The sequence below is a fragment of the Condylura cristata genome, unplaced genomic scaffold (genome assembly GCF_000260355.1).
Source record: "Condylura cristata isolate star-nosed mole 26May11 unplaced genomic scaffold, ConCri1.0 scaffold00004, whole genome shotgun sequence".
Lineage (NCBI taxonomy): Eukaryota > Metazoa > Chordata > Mammalia > Eulipotyphla > Talpidae > Condylura > Condylura cristata.
Window position 1 is genome coordinate 62,484,960 of NW_004567105.1, and position 22,400 is coordinate 62,507,359.

Sequence of the window (22,400 nt, forward strand, 5' to 3'; positions counted from 1 at the left end):
GAGATGAAAAAAAAAATGTGAAAAATGATGTAAAAATAAACTTTTTAATAAAAAAAAGATAAAAAAAATTATTGAGTAAAAATAACAAAGACTTTTCTTATGTAATATCAAAATGGTCTTAGAGTTCGTTCAACTCCATAATTTTGTAGATATAGAAACAAACCCACAGAATTTCTCAATGAACTTAGTTATATGATTAATTATTGTAGAATCAAAACTAAAATCCATGTCTCTTCTTGGATTCTGGTGTTCCCAATCAATCAGAAATATAATCTAGAACCAAAGCTAAAAGCCATGTCTCCACTGGATTCATGTACTCCCGCCAATCCAGAAATATAATCTGGTGGCGCAGTGGATTAAAGCGTAGCACTGTGAAGCTATAGCAGCCACTTCACTGCAAGTTTGATCTCCAGCCAGGGAGGTGACCCACGTGGCATGGCAGATCTCTCCTGTCTCGCCTGCTGCTCCCCTCAGCAGTGCACTTCACCAACATGCCTGTTTGCTCCCCACTCTGTCTCTGGTGAATCCTCTTACTTCCCCTGAATCTCTGGCCTATACCCCAGTTCTGTATGCATAAATAAATAAATCTTTTTTTTTAAATATATATATATAATCTGAAAAAATGTTCCTTCCATACCACTGAAAATGTTAAGTATTTAACAATAAAAACCAGCACCTGGGCCCTCCCTGGTGGCGCAGCGGGTTAAGGCCACTCCGCATGAGTTCGATTCCCACCTGCCCAGGTGACCACATGGCGTGAAAGACCTCTCCTGACCCGCCCGCTGCTCCCCTCAGCAGTGTATTTGGTCAGTCTTCCTGTTCTGCTCCCCACTCTATCTCTGGTGAATTCTCTCATTGCCCTTGCACATCTGGCTTGTACCCCATTTCTGTATGGATAAATAAATAAATCTTTAAAAAAAAAAACACAACATCTAGCTCAAAAATACCTACCTTTTTCAAACACTCCTGGTATACCAGTAGGGACTTAAGCTTCTCATTTTTTAAGAACCAAAATTTAAATAGCATTTAATGTAAAATATTAAATATTTTATAGTTTCAGGCCTTATATCCAAGTCTTTAATTCATTTTCAATTAATTTTTGTGTGTGCAGTTAAGTAAGGACCTAGTTTCAATTTTTTGCATGTGGCTGTCCACATTTCCCAGTTTCATTTATTAAGGAGGCATTTGCTTTCTGCCTTGTTTTGTTGACCTGTCTTTAAGTTCATTACTCAGGTTCTGATTTTCAATCCAGCATACTTTGATTTTTAATCCTAGATGTAAGTTATTTAGGAAGTTCTTTTTAGTCTGTCTATAAGTTGGTGTCTTAGTGGATACATGATTTACAAATACTTTCTCATTGTCAGTGGTTTTAACATTCTTGATGCTGTCCTCTGAAGCAGCTTCTTGTTTATTAGCCCCTATGATTTATCAGTCACGCACTTGATGTCATTTCCAAGAAATCTTTCACTTAATCTGTTCCAATTTAACTCCTGTAAATCTAAGGTGTTTTTAGTTTTAGTTCTTCCCGTTTAAATCATGATATTCTGAATTTTTATGTGTGATGTGAGTTGAGTATCCAGCACCACCTGTTGGCCCACTTCACTGTGGGACTATTGGAGTATAATGCAGAAATAGATAAAATAGTATAGTGTGTGTATTCATCACCATACTTTGGTTTTCAGCATTTTAACTTCTCATTTATTTCTATTTGCTATGGGCATATTGATGGGCCCTTTTGAACTTAAGCCTTCTCTCTTAATTTGAATCTAAGACTTCTCTCCTAATTTGAATCTGTCTTTATGCTGTTAATGTAGTATTTCATAATTAAATGGGAAGTAAGCATGTTGCATCCTTGGTTTTATAAAATCTTTATTCTGTACTCAAATTTACTTGACTTAAATTTCTGTATTTAAAATTCATCGTTCCTCAGAATTTGAAAGAAATGCTACCATTACTTTCAGAAACCTGATGACATTTAGATTTTTTTAACTAACTCCCACCCGCCTTTTTGGGAACTGTGTGATACAGTCTTATATTCTTAAAAGTTCCAAAGCTGTTCATTGGCTGTGAATCTTCTATTAATGATTATTTACATGTTACTTGGTGATCCCTTTCTACTTGAAAACTCAGGATGTTCAGGTTTGAGAGGAAATGTTTTGGCTTGTTTATGTTTATTTGATAATAATTGGGGGTATCCCTAATTTCTTGCATAAATCTCAAGAAAATAGAAAGTTTCCTGCAAAAGCCAAATCTAGAAGTTAAATTTTCATAATAGACCCTGGTAACATCATTAGTATCATAAAGGAAGGGCTAGGCAACACAAGAAAGAGGAAGATTTTTTATTCAACCTTTATAAACTTTAAATTTTGTGCGATGTGTATATGTTTCTTAGAAATTTTGTAACACTACACAATACAAGCAGGGTTAGAATCATGTAATCTTTCTCTAACTTTTGGTGATACTGAAGTTAGGGTAACCAAGAGAAGTTAGCGTGATCATTAGATTCGTTCATAAAATCTGCCCATCGTCACCTATTGCCTAGACTTCTTAGTCTTCCTCCATAGAGGCTTCCATAGTTATAAATCTTTCAGCTTTAAAAGAATAAAAAACAAGATTCTTCGTTTCCTTGTTTTCTGTCATTTTGCTCCAAAAAGCCTGTATAAATCACTTTTTCACACTAATTCCTTTTAGATTCTGTAAGAAAAATAGAAATCTGTAAGGCAGCCATTCCATATTATTTCCTAAAACCTTGTGTATCAACAAGATAACATAAGTTCAACAGGTATAATAATTGAATGCAATATGGTATTTGGAGTATGCTAATGTCTTTGGGATGGTGTCATAAGAAAGTGGACCTTCTTGGGCATTGGCCAAGTCTGGCTTCCTCATCCTCTCTGAGTGATGACCACTTCCTCTGTGTACTGCTTAGTTGGCAGGAAGCATAAATATAGCTCATCATCTGCTTTGGCACTGTCCTCAGAAGTGGGTAGGATATTGTTCATACCTTCCTTTCCACATGATTTTCTACTCACCAGAAGGAAAGCAGCATTTGTTGTTTTATCTGAGTGTCAAATGTTAAGAGGTACCACTACTTTGCTGCCCCTGGACAGTTCATAAAGAAGAAAGGAAAATGAGGTGAAGGACAGATTTGTAGGCATGAGAATAGACAATAAGTAAGTGGTAAATGGGGAAGTGCTGTACAGGCTACCTGTGTGTTTGCTATCATTGAGCTGCAGGGCCAATTCAACCCCCCTCCTTAATGTTCTTAAGGGAGTAGTTTACCATGGGAAGCGTTTTCTTTGAAGGGACAGCTATTTTTAATTAGAATAAATGTATTTTTACATTGATAGAAATAAGCAAAGGGATTATCTGGATATTTTTCTTAATTTTGTAATTCCACTTTGAGTAGCACCTTCAGCATTTTGTTACTGTTTATTAAACAAATAATAGCCTATGTAATTTGAATGCTCTTTTACCCTTAGCACCTGGCTGCTGTGGAAGAGAGAAAAATTAAATCTTTAGTAGCTCTCCTTGTTGAGACGCAAATGAAGAAACTGGAGATCAAACTTCGACATTTTGAGGAACTGGAAACTATAATGGACAGAGAAAAAGAAGCTGTAAGTAAGGGGATTTTATGTCTTATTAGCAGTTAAACTCTTCCCACCATTCCTAAAATACAACTTAGGTGAAATAAATGGTAACATGTTATGTTGGTCTCTGATTATCTTCTATCCTTTGTTCTGTTTGTTTCCCTTTTCAGAAGCTTTCTCAGTAATGATAAAGACTACAAATATCTTCTAAATAATTATCTAACTCTTCCCTCTTTTTATATGGTGGTATCAGATTCTCCCTCCAAAAGGAGTTGGACTTGTTCTGTTGCTACCAGTAAAGTAGAACTCGTATAGATCCATTATCTGATTCAAGCCTTTTCTTAATTCATTGCTTGAATAGAAATATCTGAAAGTAGAAGTTAATTTTGAGCCTTGTTTCTGTAAACCCTTTTTATCAAACCTTTTCAGGTCCCAACCTTGGGTTCCCACCTTTCTTCTCTTCCCTGTACAGTAAAGAGCAGGTAGAATGAGGCCTAAGCTCAGCTCCTAAATAGCATTCTCTGGGGCAGAAACTATTGACAGAAGAATGTGGCTCAAACAGGATCAAAAGAATTATGGAAAAGATGAAAAGGGGTTTAGAGGCAACAAAAGGTCAGAAACAGAGGCTGAGTGGGGAACATTGGTTAACTCCAGGGTAGTTTTCAAGAAACAAAGAGTAAGCTCTTTGAATATTTTTTCTTCTTTTTTTAGTGAATTGACTACAAAAGGAATCAGCTTTCTACACTGACAACTTCTAGTATTTGAGGGTTTAGTTAAGACTTTCCCCCTCTGATTATTTTGACATTTTTTTACATAGGAGGTACTGGTTATCTATAATACAGTCTTAATGAACCTAAAAATTAAACCATTCCAGAAAAGTTTTAACTTTTAAGGATTTTTTTTTTTTACATTTGGTAATCTATTAATGGTCCACCAAGGAGACTTTCTGGCAAATTTCTATTGAGATTAACTCATTTTCATTTTGTCCTAAGAAAAACTCTGGCACTTAACACAGGCATTCTCGCCCCATGAGGAAGGAGATGCTCCTTCATTAACTCCTACCCACGCTCTATACCATTGCACCTCCAGTTCCTGACTCTAGAAGCATCTCTCACACCAGCCTTCTCCTCGCCCAGGTGCTGCTGGCCACCCTATTCTCATCTCCATCACCCTCTGCTATAAACTATCACACACCAAATGTAGCTTTCCTTGGACTTTGTTCTTTGTGAACCTGTATGCATCCTAGGTCTGCCCCCAAGGTCCTTTTCCCTGTCTTTGCATGCCACCTGTGTCCCTCAACCATGTACTTGTAGGTACCATGTCCTCTCCATTTGCTGCTATGGCAGCCTAACAGAGTACTTACTGTACCGTTATGTTTATGTATCTTGGTCCCATACCAGTGTATATGCTCTTTGAGGGAGAACTTAATCAAGGATCTTTGTTAACACAGAACCAATGCTTCATAGACCCTGGTTTAAGTGTTGTTTCAAAGGATTGATATATGCCAGTATCAGTCAATAGCTGGAAAAGTTCAAAGGAAAATCTTCCCTTTGGGGACTTAGTTTAATTTAATGAGAAAGACAAGAAAAGTATAATTACAGTGTATTTGGTGTTCCTCTGGAAACAGGAGGAATGTTGAGAAAGGGAGGGATATGGAAGAATACTTTCAGAGGTCAGGTAGAGCTTTGTAGAGTAAATGTCTGTGTTTATCTTACCTAACTAGGCTAAGTTTTAGTCATTTTACAGATTTTCTTTAGGGTGCTTGGGATAACAGGGCTCTGTAATATAGTGGATTATCAACACATGAAGCAGAATTTATGTAGTACCAACGAGATTTCAGTAGGCTGTTTTCTTAACTGAGTCACCTTTATAGGGTGAAACTGGGAAGCAGAACAGACTAAATTACACTGCTTAGGGGAACAACAGGCAGGTCAGGAGAGGTCTGTCATGCCATGTGGTTCACCTCCCTGTCCGGGGATCAAACTTGTACTGAAGTGGGTGTGGCTAGTTTCATAGTGCTGTGCTTTTGTTGGCCACCAGGGAGTGCCCGGGTTCTGGATAGATTTGAAAGTTAATGCTTTAGGGTATCTGTCCATATAACCAACTACATCGCTAGGCTTGCAGAATTAACTAGGGTAGTTTCATTTGCAATTAAGAAAGCTGTACAGGACCCTCCCTGCTGGTACTAAGCTAAGCCAAGCGTGGCAACTTCAATATATGTTCAATCCCTGCCCCAAGGTGATCCATGCAGTGCAGCGCACCTCTCCTGTCTCATCTGCTGCCCGCCACTCTGTTTCTGGTGAATCCTCGTTGCCCCTGCATCTCTGGCCTATACCCCAGTTCTGTATGCATAAATATATCTTTTTTAGAAAAAGAGAGAAAGCTGTACGCAGGAGCAAGTTTATTCCTGAATCAAAGATGACACATGACCTTAGGCAGCAGACATATTACAAGGATAGAATAAACCACTCGTTAATAGTGTTTCCACCTCCACAAGCACAGGTGAAAGCAGCAAAATGGCAGTTGAGTTATTTTTTTCATTGGTATAAATAGGAATGGATTCTGTTGTGGATGTCTCTTCCCAGACACTAAATATTTCAAAGAAAGTTAATATTTATTTCAGTCCTGAGTCTCAGCTTTTATTTCCATCTTTAGCAGTAGAAATGGATTTTTGTAGCCCCCCACCATCTTTCACTTTACCACCCCATCCTCCCTGCTTTATGCAAATTAAGTAAGGAGAAGAGCTTTGTGTTTGCTTCAGCTGTACTTGCAGCTGTGTCTATGTTCGGTGGCTTGGTGTAGAAAAGTGCTGTTGTGTTGAGGTTCTGCTTAGATTCAGTTCAGTGTAGGAGTGAAGGAATGAGGGGAAGGCAGGGTTTGAATGCAGCCAAGGGGATATGTCTTCAGAGTAGGACTGCAGGCAGCTTTGTGTGAAACTGGGTTCCCTGGAGCCAGATTGGAACCTTGAAAGAAAGTGAATCAATTCATTGACACCCTACTTAAGAGAGCCATTACCCTGTTAACTTAAGCTGTTGGAACTGTATCATAGTTCTAGGAAATAGAAAAGTGGGAAAAGAAAGCGAAATTGTCTGAAGCACAAAACTTGTACAATTTTTAACACTTCCCTTTTTCCCCTAAGATTTATTTATTGGGCCCTCCCTGGTGGCACAACGAATTAGGGCGCAAAACTATGAAGCTAGCCAGAGCCACTTCAGCACAGTTTGATCCCCAGGCAGGAACTTGACCCACATGGCATGGTTGACCTCTCCTGTCTTAACCCACTGCTCCCATCAGCAGTATATTTACATAGATCTGCCTGTTGCCTATTCTGCTCCCCACTTTGTCTCTGGTGAATCCTCTCAGCCCCTGCACCTGTGGCCTATACCCAATTCTTGTATGCATACATAAGTAAATATATTTTTTAAAAAATACAATACTTAAACAACTGTCTTTATACACAGTCATACTTTTCTAGGGCAGGGTTCAGAGGTGGTATAACCAGGTGATTATATTTAAAATTTACTCAGTACTGTCAAACTCTCTTGAGAAATTCTCAATTTACATTCTTTCTGGTTGTCAAAAAACTATATACAGTCTTCATTTGGATTCAGTAATAATAAACTGTCCACAAGAAGATGTATATCTTTCACATGATGATTTCAGGTATTGAAAGCTGTACTGCATGCACCCCAGAAAAGAGATGGCTCTTTTGGAGCCAACTGATCACCTCCTATCTAGGCATTGCACTTAACTCAGAGGACCTGTTTATTCTTCATTGGAGCTTAAGCTTAAAATAGGTTTTCTTTCAGGAGTGTGTGTGTTGAATGACTTAACCTTATTTATTTAATTTTTTAAGATTTATTTATGCATATAATAACTGGGGTATAGGCAAGAGGTGCCAGGGATGAGAGGATTCACTAGAGACAGAGTGGAGAGCAGAACAGGCAAATTGATAAAGTACACTGCTTAGGGGAGCAGTAGGTAGGTCAGAAGTCTGCTACAACATGTGGGTTGCCTCCCTGGCCAGTGATTGAAATCGCTGGAGATAGTCTTATAGTGCTGCACCTTAACCCATTGCACCACTAAGAAGGGCCCCACTTAACCTTTTTTATTTAAAGCTACTTTCAAGTTGAAAACCATAATGAAGCTCAAGAAAAAGCAAAACTGGGTAGGTCTTTTTTTTCCCAGTGGTTCTTTTTTAACAATGTATACTTTTTCTTTCCAAGGTTACCCTTTTATTAAGATCAGCTTCCTGAGAAAGACTAGTTTGGTAGCAAATCCCTAAGGCCTAGGTAAATACAGAAAGTAAAATACCCCTCAGAGATACAAAATCTTCCTCTAGTAACAGCTCAGCTTCTTGACCATTCTATAATTCTTATGTAACTGCATGACTTAAGCCAGGTTGTCCAGAAGTAGTATAGATAGGAGTAAACCCTTTCCTGGCAACCATTAAATCTGACCTCAGTGAAGACCTAAATTTCCTAGAAAATGAGAAGACAACAAAATCAAGGACTTAAGTCAGGATCTTTAGATTCCCACCACTTTTTTTTTTTGTTTTAAGTCAATTTGCCTCTTAAACATTGCTTCACTCATTAGTTTTCTGGCAGACCTGGACTTCCAACAGAGCCTCTTGCTGTTTTACATCTTGCCAACTCCTTTCTCATCATGCAAACAAAAATAAACCTGTCCAGGCTTTGCCTTTTTTAGGTTCCTTCCTATTGGGGACTGTGGTGGAACTCTTGATACCCCTCAACTGCTCACAAGGTCCTTCCTTTCAGAAGATCTCCTCCCTGGGGATACTCTATGCAAGCCAACTGACCAATACCCAGGACATAAGCTTCACCCGTATTTTCTCCATGTATCCTCCTCCTCCTTGTCATGACCCTTCTCCTCTTGCTTTGTCCATGGCTTGTTTTACCCTCTCCTCCGTGGAAGTCCTCCAGTTGTTACTACTGAAAACTAGTGATGCTTTTCATTTGGTTCCCTAGACACTTCTCCCCAGGCAAATTTTGCTAAGAACCCAGATTCTTAGTCTAATTCTCATGCATATTCCATCTTGCTTTTGCTAAAATAGTACATAGAATTTCTCTGCAGAACTGGCTGCCCTTTAAAACTTCTGAAATGTTATATTTCCCTCTAAACTTTGTATCCTGCTTTCCAACAAAATATCATGTGAGCCATGTGTACAATTAAAATTTTTGTGGCCCTCCCTGGTGGCGCAGCGGGTTAAAGCACAGCACTGAGAATCTAAAGCCGCTTCCGTATGAGTTCGATTCCCGCCTTTCCCAGAGGTGACCACATGGCGCGGCAGACCTCTCCTGACCCGCCCGCTGCTCCCCTCAGCAGTGTACTTTGTCGATCTGCCTGTTCTGCTCCCCACTTTGTCTCTGGTGAAGCCTCTCGCCACCCCTGAGCCTCTGGCCTGTACCCCAATTCTGTATGCACAAATAAATAAATCTTTAAAAAAAAAAATTTTTTTTGTAGTAGCCCACTATATTAAAAAAACAAACAGATAAAACTATGTTTTAATCTAAAATGTGTAAAATGTTGTTTCAACATGTAGTATTTATGAAAAAATTTAGTTTTTTATAATAAGTCTTTAAAATTTATTTTATACTTTGCATATATAGAACTTTTTATATCAAATTAGCCCTATTTTAAGCGCTCAGGAGCTATTTGTGGCTTATAGTTGCAGTATTGGGCAGAACAGCTCTAGAAAATGCTCCCAGTAATTCAGATATTTTTTTGAAAAAGTTTTGACTAGAACATTATTGAAAAGAAATAGATTTGTTAATCATCCTTATTATCTTTATACTGCTCCTAGGGATCTGGATTTTTAGTTTCCTTCATGTTCAAGTTGATTTTCAGTCCTAAATTAAATAAAATTTTGATAGCATTTATGGTAGACTCCATTCTCTGAGCTACTGTCAGGCATATGGTTTCTGAATTCCCTGGCACATATAATAACTTATTTCTCTCATTTTAATTTGGGCAAAAAAAAAGTTACATTGAATAATGAAATGATTAGATTCTTTAAACCAAGATTCATGCAAAATCTTATTTAGACACCTAAAATATATGGAGTATGTGTCACCCAGACTAATTTTGCATACTTGAAAAGATAAAATTTACAGTGGCATTGCCAAAAGTTCCACATAGAAAAATGCATATTTTTGCAACCAAAGCCATGTCAACTCATCCAGAGGATTTAACTGTCTCACATTAACAACCAAAAGGATCACACCTCAAAAGAGCACTTTGGAAGGTTGGGAAGACATGAAATATTTGCATCTAAGGAGCTACTAGGACAGGATAGACTTGTTTTATCTGGTGTCCATCGAGGTGATTATACAAACTATTCTTAAATATCCAAAGGTCTGCCAAACAGAAGGGATTGCATGTGTACTGAGTGGTTTCATAGACCCATAATCCCACTTGGTAAAGGTACAAGGAAAGATGAACTTTACTCAGCATTGAAAAAACCTTGACCTTGAAAAGATGCCTAAATATGCTGCAGATGTCTGAATATACAGATACATTACTCATGAAATGACACCTTATCTTACCATGGATATTGTAGATGATAAGGTAGTTATTTAACTATGATTAAGTATAGGGAATTCAGGCATCAGGTAGGTGTCCTGTGTGTTGTGTGTGTAAGCACTCCTGCGAACCTTTCCTGGTGTCATTTCTCTTCCCATTCCATTTCTTTTAGTTAGAACAACAGAGGCAACAGTTGCTTACTGAACGCCAGAACTTCCACATGGAACAGCTAAAATATGCTGAGTTGCGAGCCCGACAGCAAATGGAACAACAGCAGCATGGACAGAATCCTCAACAGACACACCAGCACTCAGGAGGACCTGGCATGGCCCCACTTGGACCAGCAGGACACCCAGGCATGATGCCTCATCAGCAGCCCCCTCCCTACCCGCTGATGCACCACCAGATGCCACCACCTCATCCACCCCAGCCAGGTGAGAGGAAAACTGCTCTCAGATAAGGCTGGAATCATCCCCATGACACAGAGTATCAGGAGGGCTAACCACAGCACATTTGGTTATTTCTGACTAGGAATATTCAAAACCACCATGTCACCCAGGAAATTGTAGTAGGCAATTAACATCTGGTTTTATGTCTTCACAACATAATGTTTACCTTCTTTCCAGTATTCACTTTATATGTCTGATACCTTTCCTTGGGTAAATTAGCCTCTGAATGGACAGTGTTAATGCAGAATTCCTTAAGTATTCATCCTTGAATTGTCTGCATTCTTTTAACTTAAGACATATTCATAGACACATAAAATATAGTGTAATAAGGGCCTCCCTGGTGGCTCAAGGGAGCCATTGTGAAGCTATTGGCAGTTGTTGTTTGTTGTTGTACCATAGTTTGATCTCTGGCCAGGGAGCTGACCCCCATGGCACAGCAAACCGCTCCTGTCTCATATGTTGCTGCCCTCAGCAATGTATTTCAGTGGATCTGCATGTTGTGCTCCCCACTCTCGCTGGTGACTCTTCTCACTGCCCATACCTGTGGCCAGTATGTAAATAAATCTTTTTTATATATATAATAGTTTATTTTTACATCATTTTGTGCCTTTTATAAATTTGAAGGAAAAAATAGTGTAAATGAACTCTCATGATCCAAATTCAGCAACCATCGCTGCTTTTTTTTTTTTTTTTTTTTGACATTTTCAACTATAACCAGGAGATAATAGTATAGGAACCCCTGTTGCATAACTTCAAAATTGTCAATATTTTACCTGTTCCTGCTCACTTTGGGGTAAGAGATAGACTTTAAAATATATTCTCTATCCAGTGGTAATCTTCATATTAACCTAGTTTCATGACACCCAACAAATGTTCGATAATTCCTAATCTCATTAGTTAAGTGTCTTTGAATGCTTGTGTTTTTGTGTTTGAATCAAGTATTCAAATAAAGTTCACACATTGCATTTCCTGTTATTTCTTTTAAATCTGTTTTTTAAAGTTGTTAATCTTTATTTTTTTTTTAAAAGATTTATTTGTGTATATAAGAACTGGAGTACAGGCCAGAGGTGTGGGGGTTGAGAGGATCCACCAGACACAAAATGGGGAACAGAATAAGTAAATAGACTGAAATACACTGCTGAGGGGAGCAGTGGACAGGTCACAAGAGGTCTGACCAGGAATTGAACTCAGGCTGCAGTGGCTGCAGCTAGTTTCATAGTGCTGTATTTCAACTGCACTACAAGGGCGGGCCCCCTTTTTTTTTTTTTTTTCCTTACTACTGTCCACATATTGAGAGGCCAGGGTCTTTCTGCCTGTGACTACATCTGCTTACATCAGGCTACATGGTATCATTTCATATACCTCACTTTCCTCCTTCCCATATATCTTCCTTGAATTCTAAGATTATTCTGCATATTTTAACAAGCTCAGTGCACTTTCATGAGGCAGGCATTTTCCTTAATGTCCGTTGTGTATCTTTTTGATAGTGGGTCTAGATTTGTTCAGTTGATCCATCCATTACAAAGTTCTCCATCAGACAGAACTTTAATCTTCCTAGATCAGTTATTTTTCCAGGCTTTAAAATTTATTATCCCTTCTGTATTAATTTATTTTTCTCCTGCATTTATTTACAGTGATCCTTTTATTAAAATAAAACTTTTCTTCATCACTTAGTAGTATTCTAAAAACAATCTTTAAATGAAAAAGATAAATACAGCATCCATTCCCTTTATTTATCAGTTATCTGAATAGAAGTCAACTACCATTCTCTCCCAACTTCATCTCTGTCTCCAGTGATTGAGCAGTAAGCATTTTTCTGTGGAGGGTATGTGCTTTTCATGTTGTGAATTTATGTATTTTTGTGCAGTTTATATTTTTTAATCTATTAGGGACATTATTCTTTTGATTCTCAGCTTTTCCCTTCTTTAGCTCCTAGAAGCCCTTTCAAGTTTGGAACTGTTTGCCACAATTTTCCAACCTTAAAAAACAAACTTACAGTTACTTCAAATCTAGCTACCAACATTATTAAAATCTGAAATGTACCTTTATACCATAACCTTGACCCCATACCCCTCCCTTTCTTAGAGATATCACTATGTATGATGTATGCTCTGTATTATATTGCTCTAGTAACAGCATCTTATAAGATCTTTTTTTTTTTTTTTTTTTTTTTTTTAAGATTTATTTATTTACGCATGGCAGAACTGAGGTACCGGGCAGTGAGAGGATTCACCAGAGACAGACTGGGGAGCAGAATAGGCAGACCTAGTGAAATAACACTGCTGAGGGGAATAGCAAATAAGACAGGAGAGGTCTGCTGTGCCATGTGGGTCACCTTCCTGGCTGGGGATAAAACTTGTGCTGAAGCAGTTGCCGCTGACTATCCTAGTGCTGCACTTTAACCTGTTGCTCCACCATGGATAATATCTTTATAGTTAATCTATAGTAATGTGCCAGTTTTCTAGCAGTGCTAGTCTATGATTTCTGAGGTGGGATGTGAATTCTCTGGCCAAGGATTGTAGAGCTGAACTAAGATAAATGCAGAGAGACCTTGGGAACCTGAGATGGTCCCAAAATGATTAATGTCAGTTGGCCTGATATTCTCAAATGACAGATTTTTCTATATATTTATTGAAGTAAGCAGGCATATTTGTCTAAGGAATCCATGACTAAGCAAATTTTGGCTTTACAATCTGTATTATCCGCCAAGGCCTTATCTACCCAAAACGTGTTTCAGGTATTCATTCTTATTGACTGCCCCCAAAAGTGTTGTGAGATTGATTAGTAAGTATTCATTTTCATAAAAACACAAATACTACTGTAATTGGAAATAAAACTGCTAGGATAAATATTTCGGTATCAGTTTAATGTGACTACTTACTGTTAAAGCACCATTATTCACAGCAGCAGTTGTATAGAAAAAAAAAATTAAGATTCGTTTATTTATGCATACAAGAATTGGGCTGAAGTTCAGCCAGAGGGGCAGGGTTGAGAGGATTCACCAGAGACGGAGTCGGGGGCAGAACTGGCAGCTTAACTGAAATACACTGAGAGGAACAGGAGGTGAGACAGGACAGGCCTGCTGTGCCATGTGAGTCACCTCCCTGTCCAAGGATTGAACTTGTGCTGCAGTGCCTGCAGATAGTTTCATAGTGCTGCACTTTAACCCCTTGTACCACCAGGGTAGCCCCTGTTTACAAAGAACTTTTAAGGAGCTCTAATATTTGCATTCAGCTTAAACAGATGGACAAAGAGGTACTTGTGCCTGTTCCCCTAAATGACAACTTTGTGAGAACAGTTGCATGTCAGGCCCTTCACCCACATTGTTTCAATTACTTGCCTTCATTTTGTAAAGACCTGATGCACAGCAAGTCCGTATTACCTCACTGTCTGGTGGGGTCAGGATTCATACAGGTCTCCATCTGATTCCAGAGTGGTATCATAGTGATGCCTCCTGTGACAGAGGACTAAAAGGGATTTATAACAGATTTGGGAACAACCATTCTCCTGGGGGTAGTTTCACAAAACTGGAGTTCATAAAAATAGTTGTTAGATGAGAAATAGGTCATTTTTCTTTCTACCTTCTCACAGAAATAGAATCTAAAGTGAATCTAAAGAAAAGGATCTGGTGACATTCTCAATTTTTTATTGAAATTAATAGACATGAAAAAAATACACAAATTGGAAATAACCTGGTGGGTTTATTTGTGAATACAAGAATGGGTATAGGCCAGAGGTGTTGGGGATTCACCACAAATGGAGTGGAAGCAGAACACTGAAATACAATTGCTGAAGGGATCAGCCAGTGAGAGAGGATAGGTTTTCTGCCCCATGTGGGTCACCTCTTTGGCCAGGGATCGAATTCATGACACAGTGGTTAGCAATTTCTTGATAGCCCTGAGACTAATTCTATGCCACTCGGGAGGCCCCAAGTATGTCTTTTAGAAGGACTCATCATACTCACTTTCCCTCCTTTTCCAAATGTAACAATTAGTTTGGTTTCTAACACCATAGACTGATTTTGTTACTGATTTACTAAGATGTGGAATTACATAGTGAATTTTGTTTATGTCAGAATTATTTTGCCCAAATTTTGTTTGTGACATACATCACATTGTGAATGGTTGTAGATGTGTTCCTTTTGTTTGCTCTTTGTGTTCCACTTTGGGAATCAAAGTCTGTTCTCCTATTTATTTAACATTTATTGGTTTCTAGCTTTTAGTTATTATGAAGAGTAAACTTTTGTAAATATATGTGTATATATTTCTTTTGGTACACATAAGTATTCATTTCTATTGTATGTGTATCCAAGGAATGGAATTTGGTACATACCTAAAATGAGTGATAGTTTATACATACTTTTCACATTTGTAAATGTTGCCAAATTTTCCCCAAAGTGTTAATTAGCTTCTAGCAGTTCAGATGATTATTTTTCATAATTGCCCCTTTCGTGGGATGAATTTGGGATTTGAAGATAAAATTAAGCCAACTGTGTTAGAATGTAAAATGAAGAAAAATAATAAAACCCGAGTTAAAAGTTGCTTTAGTATCAGCAGTGCAAGAAAGACTAGTCATATCAGGTAAGTCTGGTTTATCATATTCTAGAGATCATCTGAAAGGGCCCCTTAAATCAGGGTAGATGAGGCCTCCCTGGTAGCCTAGGAATTGTCTTAGCACTATCACCACTATGACCTGAGTTTTAACTCCCAGCCAGGGAGTTAATACACTTGGCACAGCAGACCTCCTGTCTTGCCTGCTGCTCCCTTCAGCAGTATACTTCAGTAAATCCACCTGTTCAGCGTCCCACTCTGTGTCTGCTGAATCCTCTCACCCCAACACCTGTGGCCTATGTCCCCACTCTTAACATGCATAAATAATAGAATAAATATAAATCTTTTTTCTTTTTCTTTTTTTTAAGTTAGTAGGTGAGGAAGTCTATTATGTTTAGATAGAAAAAATTTCTGGTATCTGATTTTCCAGTACTATGCCTATGGTCCCTCCAACTAGTGTATCTTAAGTTCTAGAGAAGTTAGCAGACCCACATTTCTACTAAGAGCTAAAGATAGTTATCTGGACCAGTTGACTAACTTCTGGTATTTGAAAAAGTACTGTTTCTGAAGGGTGGGACATAAGCTTCTAAAAGCATGCAAAGTTGGGGGAAAGGTAAGGAAAATTACTGAGTGATTAATTTTCTAACTCTCTGACTTGTGTTTATATAGTTAGTGTAGATAAATCACATCTAACCTATCCCTTACTAAACTGGCCATCAGTTATTGGTAGAACCTATTAAAATACAGCAATTCAGTGTCACAAATCTCCCAGGCTGTCAGGCACAGATGACCTAGACACAGATGAACTAGAGTAGCTGTTACACACTGACACCTGCATATTTAGTTAGTATCTCCATAGTTCTCTTTCCTACCCACCTTTTCAGATTCATTCAAGTACTTAGAATTTCATATAGTTCTGTGTATGCTTCTCTCTTCCTCAACTCTTACTTGGTCTTAATCCTTACTCACCTAGGAATTCTAAAATCTTGGCATTTTTTTCCTTGTCTCTGATAAAATGTTCTAAGTTTTATTTGTTCTACCAACCAAAAAGCAAGGGAAATATCTGTAAGTAGATTGCTTCTGGTGGATAATTGGCATTTGGAGACTGGAGGTGGCCACATCCATCGTTACACTATTCTTAGGTTTTACTGAACTTGATAATAAACACAGCACTCATTTCCTCTTCTCATTTTCATTGTAAATAGCGATTTCATGGAGTGATGCCTAAGTTAAGGCTTTACTAGTCTTTCCTGTAAGACTACCATTCCAGTTGGCTGAAGATGAATGAATGGTCATGATAGCACCCAGTTCTTCAGCATAGATCCTTTGACCACACCCTAGGCCAATGATGACAGCACATGGGGAACCACGAAAAAGGTAGATTGGATTGTGGCTGCTGCTTCCAGAGCTCTTCTTAATTGTACTAATTGTAAGCATTCAGGGATTGCCTTTAAGGTATGACGTCAGGTCTATAGGGCCTTGGCACACGTTTAAAATAATTTTACCTATTAGTGAATTCAGTCAAAAGTATGTAAGAAAAATGGGGGCGGGGAGTGCACTAGACTATGGTGATGGCACACGGGTGATTTGGTGATGGGAAACTCATGGGGATTACAACTGAGATGGAAAAAGGCACAAAGTGATGGAAAAATAAACTATTATGTTAAAATAAAAAATAGAGGGGAAAAAAAGTATGTAAATACTACCCTCCTCTAGGCATTTATAGCAAATGAGGAATTTTTGAGTAATCAGGCCTGGAGTAAGCTCCCTGCATAGAGAAAGCTTTGTGTTTATGTACTTGTGTGTGAAAAGCAGGAAAAAGGACATGTTGGCTTGACTGTCTTTGTTGTTTCTTTATTAATAATAGTATAAGAATATTTAGAAGTTCCCAATGAGTAGGACTATTTGTCTAATTACAGAAAAACGCAGACATAGTAGAGATATTTTCCATCCATAAATAAAGTATTGGTTAGACCCACTTACAGTCTTAACCCGTGGGAAATAGTATTCAGGAAAGGATTACAACCAGTCATTACTTCCCAGGCCACCCCCACCCACACAAACACACTCAGCACCAGACTGAAAAGGGAAAAGGAATAGCTCATCACATTAGCTAAGTTTTATTATCTGCAGTGCTTTTAGTCGTGCTTGCATCATGTGATAACAAAACTGCCGTGCCACTTTCCGGAATAGCAGGTTATCCTGACAAAGAGAACAGTGAGGGCCCAGTCTTCAACAAAGAGCGTCTGTCGCAGACACCCCCCATTCACCCCCACCCCCCGGAAGCTACTGCAGCAGGAGCAGTCTCAGAGGAGCCTGGGCTTCCCCTCACTTGGCCCTGTGTTATTTCCGTTCTCCAGGGGAGTAAGCCAGAGAATGAGCTTCTGGACAGTTAGAAACAGAGCGATGAAATATAAAGATTGAAAATTCACAGGTTCCCTTTCCTAGGTTATGTTCTTTCCCTACCTGCCTCTCCAATCACAAAGAATAAAAATAAAATCCTTAAGTAATTTTCTACCAGGCATGATAAGTGTAACACTTGAGTAAAAGATCTAATAAACCGGAGAGTGTGAGGGATTTTTCCACTAGGCTATACCTAATTTTAGCAAACCTTTCCCTTTTTCAGGCTTCAGATGCCTGCTGTTTTTTTGTTGGATTTTTTTTTTTTTTTTTTTAAAGAAATGCTTGTATGTAGGTCAGACTCCCACCAGATTGTGCTTTAATACAGTTGTTTTAAAGCCAGCTCGTTTGTGCACCCAGCTCGTTTGTGTCACGTGTGTGCTCTCTGCCTCTCTCCCTCTCTCTCTTTCTCCGTGTCTCTTTCTTTCTCTCTCTCTCTCTCTCTCTCTCTCTCTCTCTCTCTCTCTTAGACACACACACACGCGCGCACGCGCGCGCGTGCCTTTACTGGGAAAGAAAATGAAATACCTGAATTTTTTTCTTACTGGAAAACATAAATACACACACATTCCAACCCCCCCCCCCTTTTTTTTTCCTTTAGCTTATATAGTCTTAAGGCCTGTTCCTATGCATTTTGGCTTTATTGGGCCAAACTTCTCGATTTTTACTAGAATTAATGACTATGCCATCAGATGCTGTCATCCACTGAAAATTGTTGAGACCTGAAGTTGGTATATGGGATGTCAGCAAAACCACAAAAATATTTCATTTTCAAAAGGACAGGGATTACTGTATAAGAAATTAATTTTTACTTTTCCCAACTCCCCTTTAATTCTGTTTCATTTCAAATTGATCCTTAGAAATAGGGTTTTCCAAGCAGAGAGCAAATTCTTGTAAGGCAGGGTGGTATAAAGGAAAAGAAAATGGGCCTCAGGGTCAAACAGATCTGGTTTTAAATATCTACTCAGCCTCTTTTCCTTCTTTGACTGGGCCGAATTGCAAATCAGACTTAGTTTCTGTATCTTGAAACTAGGCCCTTGTTATCTTTCATCTTCCTGACACTCTTGAGAATTCCATGAGACAACTTTCAAAGCCTGCAAGTGGCAGCCTGGACTCACAGTGTCAATCCCTAGGATTGCATCTCCAGCATGGTGTTAGTGACTTGTGGAACCTATGATATATAGTAACTCCTGGATGGCCCAGGTCATCACTCACTGTTAGTGCTTCTTGGTTTCCTGAGAAATGTTTGTCTCTGCAAGGTCCCATAAGCAGAAATAAACTATTTTTCTTCTACCGTTTTCCACTACTGTCTCTCCCAAGGAGGTGTTGTCCTCCTATACCCTAAATACCCATATCCCAGTAGCTTTATGGCCATGATTGTAAAAGCAGAATATAAGACCTTTGTTTTCCAGAAGATTTCAGAACTACAGCAAGAAAAAGGAAAGATTTGTTTTTCTTCAGTTGTTGGGCTGGGAAAAACCTACTGCTCTCCTATCCTAGCTTCTTGGTATAAAGTTAAAGGAAAATAAGCCTTCACCACTGAACAGGTAGAATGGGTATCATTATTGCTGGAACTGACAACAAGAGCCTATAGGCTGGTGCCCAGTCCATGTCTGGCAGAACCTCATGGGTCTGTGTTGATCTGCCTCTGATTCTTCTCTTTGATAGATTATTTCTTACATACTTAACCTTTCTGCTGGAACAACACTTAGTAACTGTGTGTACCTAACTAAACTGACCCATCAGTTTAGTGGCATCAAGATTTGCATGGGAGCTCCCCTCCCCTTCTCCAGTATAGAATGCACTGTGGTTACAATCAACAGCTCTGAGCCAGAGTACCCTGGTCAGATCAAATCAGGGCTTCGCTCTTTATACACTCACATTGCTCAGTCTTTATGTCTTACCTGTTCAATTTTAGGTTACTTAAAAATGTACTCTTTCACACTAATGGGTGCCCAGAGTTCAATATTTAGCAAGGCTGTGCTCTCTTCACAGACACTAAAGACTTTGGCCTTGCTTGCTTCTTCAACCTCTGGTGGCTGGCAGCATTCTTTCACTTGTGGCTGTATCTCTCTGCTCCATGTTCATTTCTCTGTATCATCTTTTCCATGTGTCTCTTATTAAGGATACTTGTCACTGGATTTAGGACCCACCAAAGAATCCAGGGGGTTCTCAAGATCTTTAATTCATCACATTGCAAAAACCTGTTTTCCAAGTAAGGGTATATTTGCAAGTTCTTAGTTAGAATATATATGTGTCTGTTTAGAGGCTGTGTCTAGCCCAATATAAGGGGTTAAAATGTGTGTTTCTTAAATTTAAAAAAAAAATACCACATAAAGTAGAGCAGTATCGTAAAGAAGGAAATACGGTGCTTGGAATTAAAGTGTACACCTAGGCTTTTTTGTTTTATGAGTAGTTTTTTAATACTAATTGTTAACATTAAGTTCTTTAAAATGTAGGAACTTAGTCTCACACTGATAGGTGTCCAATGGAAGCTGAAGAAGTAAGGTCACAGAACAGTATGGTAGAAAGAGAATTGGACTGAGTCATTATAAGACTTAGGACTGAGTTTCCTTATAAGCTCTTAAGACCACGAAGAAGTCTCTTAACTTTCCTGCACTTCTGTTTATTCTATAAAATGAGAATAATTGCTCAGTCTTTCCTAAGTATGCTTTAGGAACCAGTGATACAGTAAAGTACTAGAACAAATAAATAGTTCTCCTAATTACACAGCCGTGTGGTGAAAGTGGGGCAGATTCTTTTTAAAAGCTTAAGTCTTGGGGGTCACTTTACTCCAGCCCAAATAAGTGTTCTTGGGCAAGTCATTCAGGATGCCTTGACTTTTAGTTTCTTTTGTCCAAGCACTTACTCTTGCTTTTACTTAGGTGATTTGACCAAGTTGTCCTCCAGCAAATGGACTTTTGGGGCTGCTAGACTCATGCTTGGTTGCATTACAGAGCACAGTTAGGTCCAAAACTTGGCTAACATTTATTCAAAAGAATGATGCTGATATGTTATGCTTCAAACATAAGTGGAGCACTTGTACACCATCAACACGAATTCCTCCACCTCTCCACCATTCCCCACTGATGTGTGTACATCATGGGGTTCTCTGAATTAATTGATACTTATAGCTAGGGACTTCTCTCTCAGGCTCCTGGATTAGATATCAGACCCACTGTAAATAGATGACATGAGACTTGAAGTTTTGTGTCTTAGCTCTTTTTCTAAGCAGTGACAGAGAAGTCTTTAAGTATCTCTAGCACTGCCATATATAATTTCATTGCTTGTAGCTATCAGATAACCCCAGCTTCCAAATTTTCTAAAATTGAGCCACAAATGTTCTTATTTCCAGCTGTTTGAGAATGTATCTCAAATTTTATATTCATTTTCATATAATTGAGCTTACAAAGACACTAAAATCCCTAGGTTTAAATAAAGAAAACTGCATAGATTTCCCTTCATTATTCTGTATATGATATAATTTATTCATACTTGAATTTCAACCTTAACTTACGTCCATTAAACTACTCTTCATTTGGAGCTCTTTAACACCAAGCTCATCAGCCAAACCACTGAGTTTAAAAACTTAAATATTCACCATCTCATCTAAATCAGGTTTGGTAAACTATAACCTGCTACCAGATCTGGCCCATTTCCTATGTTTGTATAGACTGTAGACTCAGAATAATAATAATGGCTTTAATGTTTGGGGAAAACTCTGAAGAATGTCACATTAAAATTATGTAAAATTGGGCCCTCCCTAGTGGTGTAGTGGGTTAAATGCAGCACTATGAAGCCAGTCTCAGCTGCTTCAGCGTGAGTTCACTTCCCTGCCAGGGAGCTGACCCACATGGCACAGCAGACCTCTCCTATCTCACCCCCTGCTTCCCACTGCGTCTCTAGTGAATCCTCTCACCATCCTTGCAGCTCTGGCCTGTACCCCAGAGCTACATAAGTAAATAAATCTTTTTCTAACATTTGCTGGAAGTTCTAATATCTCACTATGAAACTACTATATTGTAGTTCTTGTCTCTAGCATCTCCTGTCATTAATTTCAGAACGAAAAGGAAACATTGAGTAATTTTCTTTTTCTTTTTTTTTTTTCCCCTGTGATTCCCTGTGGCCAGTTCAGGGTAGGGCAGAGAGAATTTTTTTTGTAAGTAGGTGTTGAAAATTCTAATCAGCTTTGGCTTTTTAATGGTGATTTCCCAATAATGACCAGTAACGTTTTATACATACCTTCCCACAAGTAATCTGTGAAACACTCAGTTATGCATACAGACCTGGGATACAGGCCAGAGGTGAGGGGCGGGTAAGAGGATTCACCAGAGACAGAGTTGGGAGCAGAACAGGCAGATGTACTAAAATGCATTGCTGAGGGGAGCAGTGGGGGAGACAGGAGAGGTCTGTCACACCATGTGGGTCACCTCTCTGGCCTGGGATCGAACTAGTGCTGCAGTGGCTTTGGTAGCTTCATAGTGCTGCACTTTAACCTGTTGCACCACCAGGAATTTCCCAAAATTCTTTTCATTCTCTGTAGTCTGTATTTGGCATTGTATCCTGAGGAAGATATTTGATAGTCCACTTCACCAGAACTAACCAGAATTAATACTTTCTTTTTAGGGGTGACTTTTTTAATTCCTTCTTACAATTACCTGCCTACACCTGGGTTTAGAATAGATACTTACTACACAATCTTGCCCATTACCCATATCTCCTCTTCCTCACCTCCCACATATACATATATGTGCTCTTGTTGGGATTTCACATTCTTTGTATTTGTCTGTATGTAGCAGTTTTGAACACTGAGTTTTGATCCCTTTCTTCCTAATACACTAACTTTAGTACTTTAAATCTTCCTCCAC

The 22,400-nt window shown here is 38.7% G+C and overlaps 1 protein-coding gene across 3 annotated transcripts in view; it reads left to right on the forward strand.

Moving 5' to 3' along the window:
* The window catches only part of SMARCC1 (SWI/SNF related, matrix associated, actin dependent regulator of chromatin, subfamily c, member 1), a 129,823-nt gene that overhangs the window by 102,435 nt on the left and 4,988 nt on the right, over positions 1-22,400 (forward strand). For all 3 annotated transcript variants that reach the window (XM_004676221.1, XM_012720447.1, XM_012720448.1), the window contains 2 exons: positions 3,483-3,617; positions 10,306-10,567. In XM_004676221.1, coding sequence (XP_004676278.1) covers positions 3,483-3,617; positions 10,306-10,567 — 397 coding nt within the window. The remainder of the gene's footprint in view (positions 1-3,482; positions 3,618-10,305; positions 10,568-22,400) is intronic.